At 39.0% G+C, this 20880-nt stretch overlaps 1 protein-coding gene across 7 annotated transcripts in view; it reads right to left on the bottom strand.

Moving 5' to 3' along the window:
* Pex5l (peroxisomal biogenesis factor 5 like) overlaps positions 1-20880 on the bottom strand; it is a 270061-nt gene that overhangs the window by 189690 nt on the left and 59491 nt on the right. For 3 of the 7 annotated variants that reach the window (XM_023707560.1, XM_023707562.1, XM_023707563.1), the window contains exons 1-3: positions 20517-20724; positions 19657-19816; positions 18171-18242 (exon numbers count right to left, since the gene is read on the bottom strand). The exons of 1 other annotated variant lie outside the window; for it this stretch is intronic. In XM_023707560.1, the coding sequence (XP_023563328.1) occupies positions 18171-18242; positions 19657-19749 (165 nt within the window). In that variant the 5' untranslated portion in view covers positions 19750-19816; positions 20517-20724. Of the gene's footprint in view, positions 1-18170; positions 18243-19656; positions 19817-20512; positions 20725-20880 lie in introns of those variants that run through there. 3 more of the 7 variants (XM_023707559.1, XM_023707561.1, XM_004647278.3) reach the window with 2 other exon arrangements.

Below are 20880 nucleotides of genomic sequence, written 5' to 3'. Positions count from 1 at the left end.
GGAACTCGGCAGAAATTCTTACTCAGCGGGAGGGGTGGGGCATGTAAGGTGGAGTGGTGGGGGGCGGCTCGAGGGGGTGGGAGAGGGTCCGGCCCACGCTGCGCCTGGGCTGGGACTGGTTCTGCCGGCGCAGGTTAGCAGGAAGCTCTCCATGCACTCACCGGACCTGGGCTAGGACTGGGTCTCGAGGGTGTTGTCTTGACTTTGGAAATCTCCTGTACCGTTGTCCTGCATGTTGTAATACCAAATTCCTTTCAAGTGACAAAGAGGTGTTGCTTTGCTCAAGACACTTTGTTTAGGCTTTAATTTCATCTAAAATGTCTATGTGCTGTGGTCCATGGTTGATGTTCGATATATAATGATGATGGTGGTGATGGTGATGATGGTGATGTCAACGATGAAAAGAAAAATGAACGTCGGTGACAAAGAGAATGATGAAATAAAAAATAGCTTAAAGGAACCTTTTGTTTTTCTTTAAAGACACTGCTATTGATGTCAAGCCGGCAACTTTCACATAGGTATAACCAAGGTGGTTTTTCATTTTTAAGAAAAATCGTTGATCATTTTAATACTAAAGGATTTCACTGTGGCCTTAGGTCATTCATAAGTGACTTTTCATTGGCTACACAGTATCTGTGAGGAGAGCTTACAGGGACTCAGCCTTAGTAGTGAGAGCTGCAGGTTTAGGTCATTGGCAAAGGGGAGTTACACCATGATTCAGGATGAAAATGGTGCGACAATGTAGGATGTCTCAGTTACTCTTCTCTCATTGCTGGGACAAATACCTGATGCCCAAATTGAAGGAAGGATAGGTTTATTTAGCTCACAGTTACTGGAGGCTTCAGTCCATACTCAGCTGGCTCCAAGGCAACCTGGCACATGGCAGAGGGCAACCTTTCATGGTGGAGGCAAAGAGCAAGAGCACCAGGGAGAGGTGGCAGCAGCTCAAGCAGCTAGCTTCTCTTCCCACCTTATACTGTAATACAAATTACCTGCCCCAGGGCGGGTGCAGCATCCACACCCACAATAATCAATCACAAACTCCAGAACCCACTCCATGACTGCAGGCAGCTTTGGGGGGACACCTAGACACAAACCATAAGTAGGAACACCGTCTCACGGAAAGCAAAAAGAGCAAGCAGCCTCTGTGATAGGCAGAGCAAGAGAATCAAAGGTCAGCATGCAAGTGAATCACGGTGAATGCAGAGGGGCTGGCAACGTGGCTGCCTACTGCGAGCTGGTATGCACACAATGAGAAAGAAAATTTGGTAATTAATGGAGCCAGAAATTTGGAAAGCTATTCAAAATATCCTGATGCATGAAATATTTTGGTTTAAGTATCCTCTTTTATCTAACCTAGTCTTCTGGAAAGAAATTATAAATTATATGAACTCTTGCATCTCTCAAGCACTGTTAATTCTTTTTTTTTTTTGTGGAACCAGGAATTGAACTCAGGCCCTTGTACTTGCCAGGGAAGCTCTTATTCCACTGAGCCATCTCCTGGCCCTAAGCACTGTTAATTCTAAAAATCCTAATGAAATATGAGGGGCGATACCGTCAGGCCACGAGAAATTGCTGCTTTTTAATTCCCAGAGAAACTTGGATATCTTGACTCTTTCAGCGCTATAAGAAAACTATGCTATGGGGGCCAGAGAGATGGCTCAGTAGAATAAGCGCTTGCCTGACGAGCTCAAGGGCCTGAGTTCAATTCGCGGTTCCACAAGAAAAAGAAAGAAAGAAAGAAAGAAAGAAAGAAAGAAAGAAAGAAAGAAAGAAAGAAAGAAAGAAAGAAAGAAAACTATGCCATGAATAAAGAAGCATTTGCCCTCTGAGAATGGAGGGAAAGTCCTGGTGAAATAAACCATTTTATTTTCCTAGCACAATTTTTCTTGAGGCCAGTTATGAGTAAAATATAGACACATTTGTGTGCAAACTAGGAGAGAGGAAAATTCATTCTTCATTTTTATTTGTTTCCTGTGTCACAAGCAAACTCTCTGTCTGTTCTCTTCCATAATTCAATCCTTAGCTTCTTCCAAAGAGCCATTAGGAAGGGAGTGACAAGGTGTAGTTTTGCCCCAGGCCCATTTATTTAGTCTTTTCTTTCAGTGACCTTTTTATTTTTAACTTATAGAAAGGTTTTTTTTTTTCATTTAAATTCCCATAGGTGCTAGACACTGTGAAGGAACCACCAACTGTATGTTTAAATCAAGCAAAATACAGTGTCCTTCTCTTCTATGCATAGCTGTGGGAAGGCATTTGACAGAGAAGGCCCTGGGACTTGGAGGTTGATGGACTCCATGTTCTCCTCCTAGCTGCTTTAGTTATGCGACTCTTCTCAGCTACTCAACCCTTTTGATTTTTCCCCTATTCTGAAAATTAATAATACTGCTTAGATTGTTGATGGGCACATAGTATGTGCTCAGTGACATGAATGCCCTTTATTTCCACCCCTCCCCATTGTCGCCAGAAGTGACTGCACTGGACAGCTGGGGTATAAAGTGCATCCTCTCAACTCCACAATCTCACCTACAGTGTACATGTATGTGATTAACCCATTTATGCTGAATATTGACTTTTTTGGAATTTTTTTGCATCAGATTCATATGTTACATGAAAAGTTAAAAAAAATACAAAACAAGAATTTGAAGAGAAAACCTCTCATTACATTCAGTTGTTACAGGCGTACTAAAAATGGGTCACCAGACACTGAAGCGTTAAAGTGACCTCTTCAGGGCATGTTCCCTTCCCCTTAACTCCTCACTATGAATGTATAAGCCTTATCTTTTAGGACTTGCTAGGTTATTTTTCCTTCCTGATAGGCTGGAAGTTCTGAAAAAGCTGGTTCAAAAAGATTTCTACATCAGAAAGAAAAGGAAAAAAATATGTATACAGCAGATAGTTAAGATAGTAATACAGCTGGCTTCTCTTAGTTCATTAAAAAGACAGTTTCGTGCTAATATTGTAAAGACAAGATATCACATCTATAGGCTTATATTTTCTACTCTGAATAACTACCACAAAGACAACAATATGCAATGTATCAACCATTGTAACGGTCCTACTAACCCATTTTGAAACTGGCTTTCATTGTCATGTTTCTCTTTTTTTTCTCTCTAAAATAAAAAAAAAATAAGGAAGAATTTGAAGAGTTCATTTGTAGTTTCTGAACTTTGGCATAAGTACTGCCTGAAATAATTGATAAAAAGACAACTTATTGATAGTGTCCTAATTCCCTTCTAAATCAGAGTGCTTTTAAATGTCAACTGACTTTGTGAGAAAGTTCTCCTTTCCTTTGACACTTTGCAAAAGCTAATTGGATTTCATTGTATTTTGAGAGATGTTATGTGACTTTTTTGCTAAAGACTTGTTATGCATTCTGCCTGCTTGTCATATAAAATATTGCAAAAGGAAGGCTCAGGTGTTAAAATCCAGCAGAGGCCTTTCTGTAGCCCTAAGGGACAAGTAGTTTATGTTGGTTTCATGTGGACATGTAATTTTCTGAATGAAAAATAAAGTTAGAGGATTCAGAATGAGTCTTGCTTTCCCAGGAAAAAAAACATGTGTGTCCATTTGAAAAAGAGAATTATAAGTGATAAAAATATTCATGCTGTATCTTTGGAATTATGTATTGTAATGTAATCTTTTAAAGACAATTGGAAAGCATAAATGAGCACTTTATCTAAACAACCATTCAAAAAGAAATTCCATGTAGTTCCATCACTTATAAATTCATAAAATCAAGCTATGCTTTGCCCCTTCCTTAATATGACTGACATAAAAGTAATCATTAGGAATGGATTCATTTTTCTACAGGAGATTTCATCTTTTAAAATTGCACTTTAACACAAGAAGATGATTCATAATCCCAGGGCATTAGTGGCTTCCTTACCGATGATATCACCTTGGATTTTTTCATAGGAAGTAATCCTCTTGAGTGGTTCAAATGATTATTTATACTTTCTTTAAGAAATTCTCCAAGAATTCTCATGAGATAGGAAAAATATCACTTTGCTGATAGGGAAACTAAGGCTTACAGATTCACTCAAGGTTAAATAAAAAGTCATTGGTAGAGTCAGGGACTTGAATCCTATCATCTTTATGTGCATTTTAGCTTGGCTTGATGGACTCTTATATCTTTGGTGTTTGATTACTTTAGAATTTTGACTTTTGGGACTCTAGGAAAAAAAATCTTAAATCTGTAATGCTTATGAAACTACAAGGTCTAGAATGCTTCACAATTACCTCTACCACAGTATTTAATATGAAGCAATCATCGGGTTTATATCTTATAGCCCCTTCATTTCATAAAAATTGCTTAGATTTCAGTATCAGGTTTTTAGACTCTATTTTTTTGGTCTGAGAATACACATGCCTCCTCAATGAATATGGAACCAGAGTAAATTATCCCTAAAGGTATTTGTGGCTCTAACAATATTCAGTTTCTTTTCTTAGAAAACTAAAAACTCATGCAAACTAGATTTATGCAAATCCATGTTTTGATTTGGTTCTGGTCAGCCTCAGGAAGTGTAATACTTATAACTGTGTGGACTATGATTTAAGCCTGAAGTTTACGGAGCAATGCAATGTGCATGAAGCCATCTCTGGTGGTGCTTCAAGGCACAGCAGGGTTACAGAGATTGCCCTGTGCCAATTTCCATAAACATCATGCATAACCCATGAAAAATCAGTATATGTCTAATTATAGAGATGTACATGATTTCCTGCCAATTTCTCTTTTCTCTTTAATTTGATAACTTCCATCCTGAAAGGGAAAGAGGTAGATGGCATCACACCATATAAGATGAGCAAAATCATGAGGAAAAACAATGTGTAAAAAAAAGATTAACCTTGATTCAATATAAGGAGGTCACTAAGAGACATCTATCAAAAAATTCTGTATAGCAATGTGGCAAATGAGCCTGTCACAATTTTACATAAAGGACATATAAAAGTGAGTGCCTGCAACTATACAAAACATTAAAATTATCCTTCAATTACATAAAAATGAGAGTCTACAAAAGAAAGACTCTTTAGGATCACAGGTAATATTTTTTCTCTTCTCTCAGGCCTTTGAAAAAGCCTCTTTAAAAATAGCCATAAGCCTAATGTAAGCAGTGAAAGAGACCCGAAGGGTGATTGTCAGCCCTCTAGCACTAATAGGTAAAGCTCAGGGAGGGAGGCTGGAGTGCTGAATTTGGGTAGATCATAAAAGAAACCCAAGGCCGAGGGAGGGAACAGACGTGTCAAGAGAAAGGCTAAAGGGTGACAGAATATTCGTTCTCAGATAGCTTTCTGAGATGAGCACACAGCGACACTGGAGATCTGCCAACCTCTTGGGATAAACTACCTTGATAGGATAGTTCAGCAGGGACTTCAGCCTAAGAAGAAAGGTCAGCCCCTGTAGGGCAGCCGGTGGAGTGACATTTTCAGAGCACAGCGATCTACTCTCATAACAGAAAGCTGCTCAAAAAGTGCTGAAGAGATGGACTTCCTGGGTTTGTGCTGGGTGTGGAAAATTTCAGGTGCTGTGGGCAGAGAGGTAATGTGAGTGCACACTGAAAGATTGAACTTAGCGTGAGTGGCATGAACTTATTATGAGTAGATGTAAGGAACTGAAACACATCTAACCACCCACAAGTAACACAGTTTTACTGATTACCCTACAGGGCTGATGGAGCACCAGATCCTAATCGCTGTGTTTGGGTAGCCAAGTGGGAAGTTATCCAAGGGACTCACAACTGCCGTTTTATAGGTTAAGTTTGGGGTGTATATGTTTATGTCTCTGTCTGTGTCTCTGTCTCACTCTCTCTCTCTCTCTGATACATTTTTCTGAAGGAAGAATACATTTTCAAGCTTACCTATCTGAATTTATTTGTACTTTTCTTTGTCATGTGCATCTTTTCATTACAGACAGGAAATCTTTTTCAGATTTCACCACACTGTTTCTTGGCACAGTCAAGGCTGTAACAGATCCACTTGGTAGGTCAGGGAAGCATGATGAAGGGAAGCTTCCTAACTGTGAATCCCTCGACCTGGGGCTGCTGTGCGCACTGCGCAGACTGCACCCAGCACATGCCCCTGTGCCCTTGGAGTAGTGGAATGCAGCAGCTCTGAGCTCAACTCCCAGTGTCTTGGTGTGCACTGTAAAATGGAAACGATAGTGCCAGTACCATGGAATTGCCAAAAGAATTAAAGGGGAATATGTAAGCAGTTTTTAGAGCAGGGTATAGTGTATAGTGAGTGCCATGTAAATGCGAGTTGCTAGTCTAAAATCAGGAAAGCTTAAGATGAAGGTTGAGTTAGCAAGCTTTACCTCTTGGTCTCTGTCATTTACACTTCGTTTGTAACAAACTGCGTTACATGATTTGATTATTGTGTACGTTCACTTTAATGGATGAGGTTGGACAGGAATGTTTAGGAACATTCAGATAAAAAAATTAAAGATCCTTAACTAGACTGAACACCTTTCCCTTTATAAACCCAGAGAGACAGTTAGGCATCTTTATCAAAAGAAAACTTTTCTGACACCAAAAATTAGAATACTGTAATGGTTCTTGAGAGCCACAGAACATACAGTATAGGATTTCCCTGGAGGGAAGACTCAAATAGATCTTTGGGCTCCATCCCAGACTCTGCAGCGCAGAGCACACATTTGTAACAGGCAGATGCTGGTGGCCCATCAACCACTGTTTCAGTGGACTAGGCCCTAAACATCATCTGTGGAAAATGTTCCCAAAGCCCAGGGCCCCTCCTGGGAGCACATTGAACACTGGAAGATTTTCTCAGGTTTCTGACAAGGAAAGAGGCAGTGATGAACGCCACAGCATCTGAGTGCTCCTGACTGCATCAGGCAGCCAGGCGCTACCACTCTCTATGGACTGAATGGTAGGGCCAGGGGACATTGTGGGCTTCCTAAGGGCTGTGCCTGGCCATGTCATTTCTGTGTCCTTGTACTTAGTAAACACTTAACAAGGACAGACAACAATAAAAAAAACACAAAGGGGTTGCACATGAACTTGCATATAATAAATGAATAAGTTAAGTCACCCTCCTCAAAATTATCTTACTTGTTCAAAAGCAGTATCTCGTGTTCCTCCTAGACTTATTTTAAATGACTTTATCATCAAGAAAATAAAATTTCACTTTGTTCACATAGTTTTTTTAGGACCAGCTACTAAGGATATGATGCTCTGTTTAGTAATGTTTTCTGAAAACTGAAATATAGAGGTCCTGATGTCCCCTGCCCTGGTGCTGCACGTTCACTTTTAACTGCTCTTTCTTGCTTATTGCAGGGAAGAAGAATCTTGGAAACAGGGCAGAATCAAGCCCAGTGTTTTTCTTTGTCAGAAGTTCAAAGGCTACTAGCATACAGCATGTAGCTAACCATGTCCCTTACAATGACAGTCCAGAAAAAAAAATACACATTCCATATATGTAGTTTACCTACAATTGTTTACATACAAGTTTTCTCATAATTGATTCTCAGACTTGTCTGTTTTTTGTTGTTTCCTCTCTTTAAAGGAACAGCTTTTTTTGTTTAACTTTTCCTTTCTCATTTTTCCCTTGATTGACAGGACTCATGAAGTCTGCACAGGTGTGAGGTCTACAGGGGCAACAGGACTTGTTCTTTCCCTCCCTGTTCTCTTACTGCTCAGATTCTGCATGGGGCTACTCTCCACCAGGACGATGGGGAGCCTCCTCCCCAGCCTCCACCCTGCCATTACTTGCAGGTGCAGTCCACTAGTTGTGATGCAGTGCGTACTTCTCCACATTCTAGGCAAAGGGAAGGCAAGGGCAGAGGCACGCAGGGAGAAGAGCGTCTCTTGTGGGGCACTTAGCCTGGTCAGGCAGAAGCAGGAAGTAGTAGAGAGGTGGCGCAGATAGGGAGGGGCAGTCAGGCTGGATGGCCACGCCCAGCAACCTTGGTTGCAGGCCCAACTAAGGAGTTTGGGTTTTATTTGGGACAGTGAAGAACATTGGTTTTCTCTGTATCTTGGGTGCCTGCCTCTAATTATATCAAGGATATAATTTTCAATTGGGTTCTATGAAATTTGTGTAGAAGGAGAAAACTGCTCATTTATTAAAGACAAATAGTTGCTTCTTTTTTTAATAGAAGGAAACATTTCTAGTTTCCAACCTTTAGCTTAAAATTTTAAGCATACCCAACGCTGTCCAGAAACTTCAATTTCGTTTATCCTGTACTAAACCATTTTATTAACAAAATTCATCAACTGATGCACTCATTTGTTTCTCAGTCTACTCCCATAGGCCACGTTGATTTCCACACCAATTTCAGGAACACATTAAAATTTAAGGACAGAAGTTGAGAATGTAGGGAAGTGGTTTGGCTAACCCTTACTGGAAGAAAACTACTATGATTAGTGTTTCTCAACAACAACAATTCATTAATTATTCTCTAATTACACAAATGAGATAACTTTTTTAGAAAAAAGTGATGAATGATTTTTTTTCCTATTCAGAACATCCAGCACAAAGATGAGATGGTACGTTCTCTCACCATTTATTTAATAAGCCACTTATTCTTATTCTTCAAGAATGAGATCATTTGGCCAAAAAAATACTATAATGAAGAATAAATAACAGCTGGGTTGAATGGTCATTTGTATGTGTGTGTCTTCCCTAGACCACAAGACGGGAAGGAGGTGGTGGTGACTCTGAGGAGGGGGGAGACCGTGTCCATGACTAAAAATGGGAAATGACAGCATTATAGAGTTGTCTGGTGAAAAGGAAAGAAGCAACGGAGCATTAAAAAAGCAGGTCTGCAAGAACTGCACTTCTGTCAAACCTTATACACACCGTGTTGGAATAAGAGACATGGTCCAGAGCAGGGATCACAGAGTGGTGTTGGCAGAGAAGAAAAGATGTGGCTGTGAAGTCAGGATGCGAGTGAGATAAAAGCACAAGTGTGGGAATGACAAGGTCAGGGCAAGGACAAGATGCAGGCATCTAGGTCCAAAGCAGGAGAGAAGGGAACTTTACTATCCAAACTCTGCCTGAAGTTTAAGTATTAAAATAAGAAAAAAAAATTCAGTATGAGCTTCCTTTTTCTTAGTTTTTTAAAATCAGATTTTGAATTTACAATGCAAGTAATTTTAGAGCAAATAATTTTAGTCACAATTAGTTTTCCAACCCCTTCCAACAAGAGGTGCTGATCAAAACAGTGATCAATAAGTTCCTCTGCAAGGGTTCATTAGACAAAGCAGTGGCAGTTGGTTTCAAAATGGATGAGCTGGGAAACTGTATGCTTGACACTGACACACTTCACAATGTCCAAGACCAACTGGGGGAAGATGACAAGCTGGGCCAGGTTGTGAAACCCCGAGGTTTGAGCTGTAAAAAAACCATCTGTGTCAACATAGAGGAAACACTTCTGGTCTCCTTGGGAGTAGTTTAGGAGATTTCAGAGCCCATTTAAAAAAATTAGTGCTCTGATGTATTCTCGGAAGTTGTCACAAGATTTGTGAGGTCCTCTTTTGAAGAATTATGAAGCACGTTACATAGATATGCTTTCATAAAAATCAGACAGACTTTTAGCTGTACACTCCAAACACATGTTTCTCTGAAGTGAATATTCTGGCTTGACTGGTATGCTTAGCTTACCAATATGAGACATCTTAGAAGAAAAGGATGAGGAGCGCCATAATTCAGGAAGGTAGTTACAGGGCGGATAAGTACACGCAACACTGCAGGCTACAGGTCTGAGTTCTAATACTGCCTATGATATAAAACAAGCTGGTGAGCATAGGTAAGCTACTTCCTTACTGAGACTCAACTTATTTTAATTGATCTAGAACCAACATGACTAAACTTCTTGGCAGCAGCATCCTTTGGTGGCACAAAGCTTGTCTGCCCACTTGAGCCTCTGAGTAAGGGTGGCACCGTCTATCACAATGCCCGCCTTCATTCAGGCAGCCAGGACTAGATTATCCTCCAGCTCTGATATCTACAGTTCTCGCACGGATTGCATAAACCTAATTAATAAGAAAAGTTAAAAGTAAAAACATCACAGTGCATTTTCTACCACCGAAGTCTGCGTGAGCTTCTGTCTAAGTTGTATTCCAAGTGGCTAACTCTACTTTTAAGTACTTCTACTGTCTTTGTTTGCTGCTTTCATATGCCACATCATTTTTAACACTCAACACATCAGCTCACCTTAGTTCAATCATGCACTCATATTCTCACTAAACACTTTGCCGGCACCATCCTTACCTGTTAGATTAAAAAACGTGGGCTATTTGAAAATGATCAATTATACATTTTTCCAACTTGAAAATCCAGTGCTTTTTTTCCCCTGCATATAAGGAACACAGGCTATACATTAACATCTTAAAATAAAGACATTATAATAATGTTTCAGATGTTTGCTGAACCAGAAGTGGTAACTCAGGTCTCTCTCTCGGTGATTAGCTTTTATTGCAGCAGGTTGGGTTGGATTGCTGTCTAAAAATTGGGGAAGATGGAGTGGCAGGGGAAAGCTGGGCACCTGCCTTTCACAGGGCTGGTACCTTGTTACTCACTCAAATGTCAGATTGGCAAGAGTGGAAGGTGGTCGAAGACAGTCCTGTATGCACAGAAACATCTGCATTGCCTTCTGCTCATGCATATCCACCCTACTCATTTTATCAAGTGCAATTACTATTTTAGGTTCATTGGTTCCCTTTTAAGATGCTTAAATTTCCTGGAAATTAATTTTCCGGGACCTAGGACTGGCTGTCAATGACACCTTTATGAGTATCTAAATCAGATCAACAACTCAACTAAATGAGTTTTCAGGGGTGCATGGGTAAAGCAGGAAATGAACAGAGGAGTTAAGCAGAGACCTGCCCAGGTCAGGTCAGTAACCTGCTTTCCTTGGATTTTAAAGTCTTACAAACATAAAAATTCACAAATCTGGACCCCAAGGGTTGTGCACAGACTCAAGTTGCTTTGAATCTAAAAATTTAAAACTTGACTGTAAACATTTAAAAAGAAAACTAGTAGATTGTGTTTCTTGAAAAAAAATAGCATGGTTAGCGACTTGAGCTCATTGTTTGAGATAGAATGGCAGGAGGTGGCATGTCCTGCTCCCTCCAGGGCGGCCAGCTTGCTCCAAGGAGCCACTGTCCTCCTCAGCCTGTTTCTCTCTCACACAGCCTGCTGCTCTGATTTCTATACCTGGCTGATCAGCGGTGGTGTTTGTATATGTGATCCCAGAAAAACGTTTTTTTTTAGAATCATTATATCTTAGTTCCCTCAAATCCAGAGGGATCCTAGATTTAGCAAATAAATCTACGAGGATTGCCATCAACTCTCATAAAGTGCCTGACTTTTGTAAAGCACTGATTACCAGCCCTGTGTTTGGTTCAGCACTTAGATTCAGAAACTTCTTTGTTCTGCAGTGTGCTTTATTAAATATGGTTCTTTCTTTCCTTTTGAACAATTTTAGCGTAGGGAAGATGGTTAATCTTCCCAAAGGAATACAGTTACTATGTGGCCATTCCCTGTTCTCATGCAGATTCCTAATCATAGAGGTTCTGATCTCATGCACCCGTGTAGAAGCGGCAGGCACCCATTCTGCACTGTGCTTACCATCCTGAGCACATGGCATGGCAGCAGGCCTGGCATCACTGAAAATGCACTAGATGAGTATCTGCTTGTATCTGCTTGTGTCTCCTACGGGGCATATAGAAAGCTCAGTAGGAAGCCAGTGGAAGATGCCATGATGCAGCCACCATTTCCAACTTGCCACACAGGACACGTAAGTTACTGGTGGAAAGAGTATCAGACAGAGTAGCAGTGGCCCTGGCTTCCACTGCTGGCACTGGACGCTAAGTGGGACACACGGCTCTCTTAGGAAGAATCCCCGTTTCAGCCTCGCAGAGACATTGGATCTAGCTGGTATGCTGCTACTAGACACACGAAGAGATGGAAAATCAGAGAATTTAAATTGCTAACTCCAAACTCTTCTACTTAGTAAGTTGTAAAGCCAGACTAGAAATGAGGACACTGGATTTCTCTGGTTAGGTACACACAACACAGGAAGCCAGCTCTTTGGCCTTTTTGCCTGCCTCTGTGTCATTCTATGAAGAGTGAACCTCTATAGTTTCTGGCCAAATGTGGTCAGACTTCAGGAATCTTTCAACAGATTTTGAAATTAAGGTATTAGGTTTCCCCTTTATACTTTCCCCAGAGCCAGTTACACTTCAGGATATCAGTACAGGCAACTAAAATGCATGGATGTACACAAACACAAATTTGAGTTTATACTGTGAGTTTATAATGAAAACACATATAAGCTATTCTGCACTACTGTGGCTTACCCCCTAAATTATCAGTGACTTGAAATTATTTTTGTATTCCTTGAAAGAAATTGGAAGTATTTAGGAATAAAATACAGGGTGAATCACTTTTTTTTTTCCTTTTTTTTTTGGTGGAACCGGGGATTGAACTCAGGCCCTTGCGCTTGCCAGGGAAGTGCTTATTCCACTGAGCCATCTCCCCGGCCCCGTGGATCACTTTTCATTCCACTAAGTTTTCTGTTCAACCAAATGAGAAACTTTCCCTGTTCCTTGTAAAATATGTATTAATGATAAATCATTTTACAGACAAGATGGAATTGACCTGATCATAGTAGCGGGTTTTTGTATAAATTAATGCTGATTCTAGACAAATAACAAATAAATCTTGCTTTTTTTCATCCAACCATCGCTCAGCAATCAGTCTTTTGCGAGGAAATCGCTATTGCACATGCGTCTATTGTAAGTCTGTTCAAGGCCGACTGCACATGCTGTGTCCTTCCAATGTTGTGGACCACCACATCGTGTCTCCAGCTTGTCTTCCTTTGTGCAAGTCTGCAGTGGGTTTCTGTCCTTGTTGACCAAGTAACAGAGGCCCAAGGAGGCACCCAGGGAGATGGTCAAATATGGTATCAAGACACGGTTTTGATTTTGTAATTTTTTGCAAGTAAGTGGAATCTGAATTGTTTAAAAGAAGTCACCATACTGATGTGGCTGAGAAAGCAACAGCCAGATGGCACTGAGTACAACAAGGCAATGACACTTATTATCCTCATCCTTTCTATTGCTTATCAGGCTGGAACTTGAGTGGAGTTACTCGGATGGTGCCAGAACTGTCGTGTCTGTAAGCATCAGAAAGAAGCGGGGTATTTTTCGGTTAAATCTGTTCTTCTTGCTAGTCCATTTTTATTTCACTGTTGGTCTTTAATTCCTTTTAGGATTGATTCCTACAATGACTGCCAGGATAGACATGCAATCCTACTTAAATGCTCTTGTACTATTGGAGACACAGGGAGTGGCATCCCTTGTCTCTTGGTTTTCTTTAGAAAAAGATCACAGAAGTTCCAACTTGCAGAGCTTGCTGCTCAAGCTTCTCTCAAGTTTTCTCAGAAGGGCTTTAGGCTCAGGAAATCAGGCATTGTCTTTTCCCACAATGCTTCTCTCATGCCCGCATAAGTCCTCTAGAAGACTGAGAGGAAGGACAAGTGGTTGTCAAAAACCACCTTCATTTTACGTATGTTTATTTGTAAGTGCATGTTCCCCCTTGCAATATCCAGGGTACAACAGGGAAGTAAACAGTTAAGAAGCATTTGTGGAAAAGATTTTCTCTCTGAGGAGTCAATAAATAAATGTTGGCTAGGTATAGTAATTAGTAGTAGACGGCTACTTTGTGTAATTAGGCCACTGAGGCAAAACAGTTTCTTAAGCCATTTACAAGGGTTGACCAGTAATGGTGCAGAGTTCTGTGGAGGTGCCAGGAAGAACATCAGATGACTTCAGGAGAGAGCTGGCTTCCTGTGTTGTGTGTACCTAACCAGAGACTCAACTTCATTCATCTTTTTAGAGCTCAAAGTTCCTGTTTACTGAAGTGAGAGTGTGGCGTGTCGACTAGCTAATTAAAACAACACACTACTTATCCTTTATAAAGGACTTACATATTTTATCTCAGATAAACCATTCAAGTTGTATTCAACCTGCATCTATTCAATTTGCACTCATTCACTCTATTCAAGGAGATAGAAAAGCAAAGTATTATGTTACAAGTAAGGAAACAGAGCTATGAGAGGTTCCGGATCACAAGACGACCAGATGGAATTCAGCCATACAGCAATCTTGAGTCTTTAAAGGTGCCTTTGGTTGTAATGGATGTGGTTTTCTTGATTTCAGTACCATTAGGTGGCATGTTTTGAACTCTAATGTTTACATTTCTAGACAATTCCCAGTTGCAGAGAAACAGTCATGAGTCACATACACCTTTTTCTTCTTTATGACTGCATTAGTTATTTTCTCTGTCCATGGTTCTCAGTGTGTGATCAGGAACCAGTAGCATTAGCCGAGATGTCAGAAATGCAAATCCTCAGATCTCGGTGTATGCTAGAACAAGTCCTCCAGGGGAATCTCAGATAGCCAAAGCTTGGAAACTACTGCTCTACTGCTCTGACCTAGGCACACCTGGTTGCCTAGTAACTGGCTGACTTTTGACTTTTTCCCACCTTGCTGCTCTGAGGGATGCACAGATGCAACTTTGAGTTCTATAGCTGACTGGGTCCACAGCATTTTGTTAAGCCATTTTTTTTTTCCAATGCTTGAATTGGCTTTTATTTTTCTTGTAGCCATAATACTCTATCATTTTAGGGCTGTCTTGGTTAACTTTTTTAAAAAAAATTATGTATTTCATACAGGGTCTCACTATGCAACTCAGACTCATAGTGATCCAGCCTCCTCAGCAGTGGGATTACAGGCATGCACCACCATGCCCAGTTTTGGTGGCTGACTTGGCATACCCAGGTTCTGAGGCTGGCACAGCATGCAGTATAGGGTAGGAATTGAACCCGGGTCCTTGCACTTGACAGGCAGGAACTTAGACTGCTGAGCTTAGACTGCTTAGACTCCCCAGCTCCTTGAAAATTATTTCTAAACAAACTTCTCCTTTCCTCCAATCAGGAAAGAATATTTTCATATTAAAAAGATCCAAAATATTTGCTTAAGTTTCCTTCTTTAATATTTATTTAGAAAGCCAAATATGTATTTGCTGATTATAGATATATATTATTTCTCTGTCAAATGTCTGAATCTTAAAGGTATTAAGATTCTAATTTGACACATTTTCTTTGATTATTTTTCTGAGTTTGAAGTTTAAAAATCCTGGGAATTTCTGTGGAAAATACGGCATATGATCCTAATGTAATTTATATATAAATGAAGCTGTGTGTGCATGTATGTATGCATATATATGCATATATATGTGTATAATGGCACCTATTATTTTAGGATTTCAGTACAAACTGAAGAATTCTCTGGGGTGTTTTTATATGCATTACAAATAAGTTTTGCCAGTAAAATTTCATATAGTATCACAACATTGGCTTTCAAGACAACGCTAAACATTTCCAAATAATATTTTTTTCCACGTCGCAATAACAGAGTCATCTTTTGCTCCCCAGATACGGGCAATGAGAGAGAATAAGCTCCGTATTACCATGTGCTGCTTTTACTATGAATTTGCTTACATAAGCAAGATCACGGGCTTCCTGTGGCAGTACAAGACTTGCAAATCAGATGGCTGGTGAGACAGGGCACAGCCTGCCCAGCATTTGCTGAGTGGTCGTGTCTGAGTGATGGATTTAATGAGATTAGGTGGCTTCTGCCCATCACAGCACTCTCAATTATTTTATTTATCTTCCTTATAATTTATTTTGGCATCCCTTCCTGAAAAAGCTACTAGTAGTTGTATAAAGACTGACCAGCAAAATTCTACTACGTTTCTGAAAAGATATAAATTAAACATAAAGATTCTTAATAAAATAAGATGCAGAGCTACAGAGTTTTAACTTTATTATACATCGATAATACACATATGTATCAATTCATCTCATAAAACTTCATAACTACAAAATAAAGCAATCTTTTACTTCTGGAAAGCAAATTTCTTAACACACATATGCACACCTAGATCTATATTTCTCAAACAGAGAAATGTTTTTATAGGCTCATAAACAATAATTATGTGCTATTCCAAATATTGTACTTCAAGGTATCAACATTGTCATTGTTTCAACCTATAGTCTGCTTACAATACCATCACATGATCCACCCAAAGGGAAAGACCTCTTTCCTTGCCAACAGCCATCACCAAAGCCAACTCATACTCATAATTACTCAGTTTTTGAAATGTGTTTCGGCATGGAAGACTCTTCAGAGCCAGGTCACTGACAAGGGTACTGCCTTGTGCAGTGTCCCTGGAAGAGATGTGCTAACTGGAGGTGCACGATGGCTCTGAACACACTGGATCATTTGACCCGGGAAGGAAAATGGTGATTTTTAGATGAAGCAGGAGTCTTACTTTTGTATGTTTTTTTTTTAAAGATTCCTTAACAGTTAATCAAATATGTTTAGTCACAGAACATAAAGTCTCTAAAAGTTACCAGGACAACAAAAGGACGCTGACTTCCTTGGTCTTCCCATTCCAAATATCTCAATGCACAATTTTGTAGTTTTTTTGAACACCAAAATTTGTTAAAACACAGATATTTAACAAAAACTATAATAAAAGCAAAGAAAGTAAAACCTTTGAGGAGGAAGATAGTAAAGAACAAAAATGTAAGAATTGATCTTTTACATGATTAAAGAAGAAATAAAAGCAACTTTTTCTTTATATATATATATATATATATATATATATATATATATATGCTTTCTTATAAAATACTCTCATAAAATTTATATTTTACTAGTTTATTGGTCAGGCTAGTCCAGTTTACAGGTAGGATCAGCAGGAGATATAGACAGTGAACTTCAACTAATTAATCTGGCAAAATAATAATTAATAGCTTAATAGAGCACTTGGGGTCCAATACCACCAACCTTATTAGCTGAGCTAACTAAGCTAAACTCAAATCTGACACTCAGTAGCAAAACACAGGACCAAATCCACACATCCCCCCTCCTGTGTCCTAATGGGCAGGAACAATGATAAGGCAAAAAACAAAACAAAACAAGAAAACCAACAAAAAACCCCCAAGGCAGTTTGAATAAATCCTGCTAGACCACACATTCTGTACCTCCATGGAGGATTTTTTTTGGCCAGTCTTTCTCTGGAAAACCATTTTAGTTGCATTCATTATTCCAGGTCTAGCAAATACATTCCCTACATCAATTATTTCTGGCCACTACCTTCTGGTAGTCATTTCTCTCTCTTTTTTTTTTTTTTTTTTTTTTTTTTTTTTTTTCAGAAATCTTCAATTGGTTCTTTTCTATACAGTTACCACGATGCCAAACAAACTGCATGATTAGGAAGTTGTCCAAATGTAATGAGACTGGCTTCTGTAATTTACTGACTGCTTTCTTTCTTATCCTGCATCTACTCAGATCCCTTTGAATTGTCAGTCTCTCCGCACCTGAGCTGACATCATCTTCAGATTCAGCGGCTCTTATACATTAAATAGCTGTGCAGTTATCTTGTCTCCTTGGTAATTAACAAAGATGTTAAGAGCCAGTGCCAATGCAGTATTGTGGGTTGGATACTGTCCACTACCTGGTGGGTCATTCTTTATGGTCTGTTAAGCAGTTTTCATTTCCCCATATGGGCCCATATGACAACCAAGCTAGAGGTTTCTCCAATGATGAGCAGTATTACGGCCTATGAAATGGCCTCTTCTTTGTGTTTTTAAAATATTTTTAAAATTTACTATAGATAATCTGTGAAATTAAATTAGGCAAGATTTATGTTTAGAATTTTAAAATGTTCAGTACTTTTTCTTCCTGCTCTGAATTATATGCATTGTTTTACAAGATACACGAAGGATAGGGTGTCACATTTTCAAAATACCATTTTCTCTTGTTCTTATTTACATTTTTTCCCCAACCAAATAAGTTATCATTGTTGTTTTGATTCATTTCACCAAATGGAGCTTTGAACTTTCCAAAAGTTTTCTTATGTTGTTCTAGCTCTGTCTCTTATTCACACAGAACATGAGAAGTGGGTAGGGTTCGAGGCACTATGGGGGAAACTTAGTCACTTCCAAATCCACCTCACATCACAGGCCTCAAAAAGGCGAATACAGTTGACAAAGAAGAGCTCAACACCCAAAGGGCTTTTTAGGTTTTAAAGATCTACATTGCAACGATAGAAAATATATGTAAGTATTCACTTACCTGCTTTTGATCAACAATTATTTCGATGTCTTCATCACTGCTTAGCTTTCCATATCCTTGTTCTTTACTTTTCTTGTGAAAGAATAATTTTAAATCATCATTTAGTTTCTTTCCATTAACAGTCTTAATTTTTACTTAACATATTTAAAAGACAAAAATCTTTAGTCTTGTTCACTAGTCATGATACCTTATTCTCTATGTCAGTCTCTCTTGTACAACAGACGTTTTATTTTTAAATTATTGGTTTAATTATTCATTTTTTTCTCCTCAGAACCTGTCATCCAAGTAACTTTTTTGCCAACATTCTTATACTTTTCATTTATTCTATAAATTCAGGGAAGATTCTTTAATATTTTAAGGTAAATAAGTAACTTTTTGAACCATCCCTTAAGGGCTGAAATTTCATTTATAATTACACTATGCTTCAGGGTGCAACTAAAAATATCTTACTTTAATGCCTTTACTATGTTCAAGAATAAGAGAAATATTACACAACTCAAAAACTTCAAATTTTCAATATTATAACTTTTAAAAGATAAGACAAACTTCAAAATTAGATAGCTAAAAAATTAGAACAATACAGACCATCTCCAAAAATATACTCTATTAGCACTTGGTTATCACTATTTTTATTATTACTGCTCTCCGTGGTCATTCTCACTCTCTCCCCGCACCATACCAAGTTCTATACTTATAAATTACAAAGCTAGCAAAGGACATTCATTGATTATGACAGCTATTTTGTAGTTGAGTTAGAGGAGAATGGTAATATGTCTGAGTCCTCCTCTTTCCCCCAGTGCACCAGCTATGGGAATGCTAGAAATGTCATTGCTCCTTCATACCCAAACAAATAGTAAATAAAAATAACTACAAGTTAGCTGCAGTCCAAGTTTAAAAAAATAAATCATTGTTTTTGATATTAACTACAACAATTACAATTAGGAGAAAAAAGTATTTCTTGCGCTTGAATCTACTGTACATAGTCTGATCTCTATTTCATTAGGGAAAGAGATATAGCTTTCAATGACCATGTTATAAATCTTTTCTACACTGTGGGACACAATTCTTATCTGCTTTTGTCTTATATTTCAAAAACTGAATTTACATATTTCATATCCTTCAAACATAGCTCATATTTTATGGATATTTTTTACTGTACTAAAGAAATTTCTGAATCTTCAATTATTAATATACATAAATAAAATAAAAATTCTCATTCATACATTAATGAACTTAGCCACTTAGAACAGAACAGATGGCCACACTACTTTTTTTTTTACTATTATTCTTGTCCTCATTTGAGGTTCCATTTCAGGATTGATGGAAAACAACAAAGAACAAGGTTTGTTTCAGTCAAGCTGACTTCCTTCCTATCTCTTTGCTTTTGTATTCTTTTGTTCTACTGGTTGCCAAAAGATATTGTCCAGAGACCCTCTAATGCAAAACATTTAGAAATGCCTTCCCAAATATTGATCTGTATACGTACCAAGTAGCTCATTTGCATGACCCGGTTTCTGGACAAAAGGACATTAAGTAGAGATGGAATGTGAGTCCTTCCATCCATTTCACTCTCAGACATCCCAGAATTCTTTGCACCAGCGGCAGTGGCTTCCTTGCCAGAACTTGCTGACCAGAGAACCACAGATCTTGTCCAGCAACAGTATTAATAATGTACAACAATAATTGAAGTATTCCTGAATCATTGTCCTGACTTTGTAAACATTGTGAATTTTTTGGCTAGCACAGAGGGCTTTGAAATGAAAATTTCTTTTCCTAATGAATTTTTATACATGCATTTTTACTTTTCTTGACTATTTCTTCCTGCCAATGATTTAAAAAAAAAAATCCCATCTATTACTTCTTATGTAATTTTTGTACATGACCCCTTGCATATGGTCTATGCAGCCTCTTTATCATAAAAGCTCTTATTTTTTTCCTGTTTAACCCACTGCTCCAGACTTTTTTGACAATCACTACTTATAGACATAATAATGTCAGCACTCACAGAACATAATTCAAAATTGCAATTTCTGCCAACATCAAATTCCACCCTTTGAATTTAATCTCGACTCCTTATCTGACTTACTATTAAGTTTTTCTGGGAAGAGGCTAGATTAGGGAAGGAGATTACAGTCCCAAACTAAATAGAAGTTGGCATTTTGTCAGAGTGGGAGGAGGCATTTAGAACTCTGATTTTTGTACTTAAGCCCCTAGACTCCAAACAGCACACAGCAGTACACAGAGCTAGAATTCTTACAGTTTTACTTTAGAATTAAGCAATATTTGCTAGTTTACCCCATAACCCCGGGGATTAATGCTTTTCTAAGCCAATAGTCACTCACTTACTGCTTATTTCTAGTGCGAGCATAATCCTCTTTCAAGCACTCAGCTGCCCACTTTGACTGTTTAGATCAGCCAGCCCAGGCAGGATCTTCAGCTCTCCTCCCTCCTCCCAGCTGGGAAGCCCTGTCTTCTATCTATGCACTTTTCACAAGCACAAAAAGTAAGTCCAAAGCTTCCGCGTGGCCTTTCATAGTAGCCAAAGGACTGAACTAGAAGGAGGAAGACAGCTAGTCTGCACGGTCCAAATGTGAGGGGCAGGGCTTTGGTGGGAGGAGAAGCCAGAGGGCAGTCACTTCCTGTGCTCCTCCCACCTCCCCCGGCAAGACGCTGGAGCTGAAGGTTTCAACTGAGTCAAAGAGGTTAGAGC

Source organism: Octodon degus, unplaced genomic scaffold, assembly GCF_000260255.1.
Source record: "Octodon degus isolate 3935 unplaced genomic scaffold, OctDeg1.0 scaffold00298, whole genome shotgun sequence".
NCBI classification, from domain to species: domain Eukaryota; kingdom Metazoa; phylum Chordata; class Mammalia; order Rodentia; family Octodontidae; genus Octodon; species Octodon degus.
The sequence above is the reverse complement of the archived record's forward strand: the minus strand, read 5'-3'. Positions and strand labels throughout refer to the sequence as shown.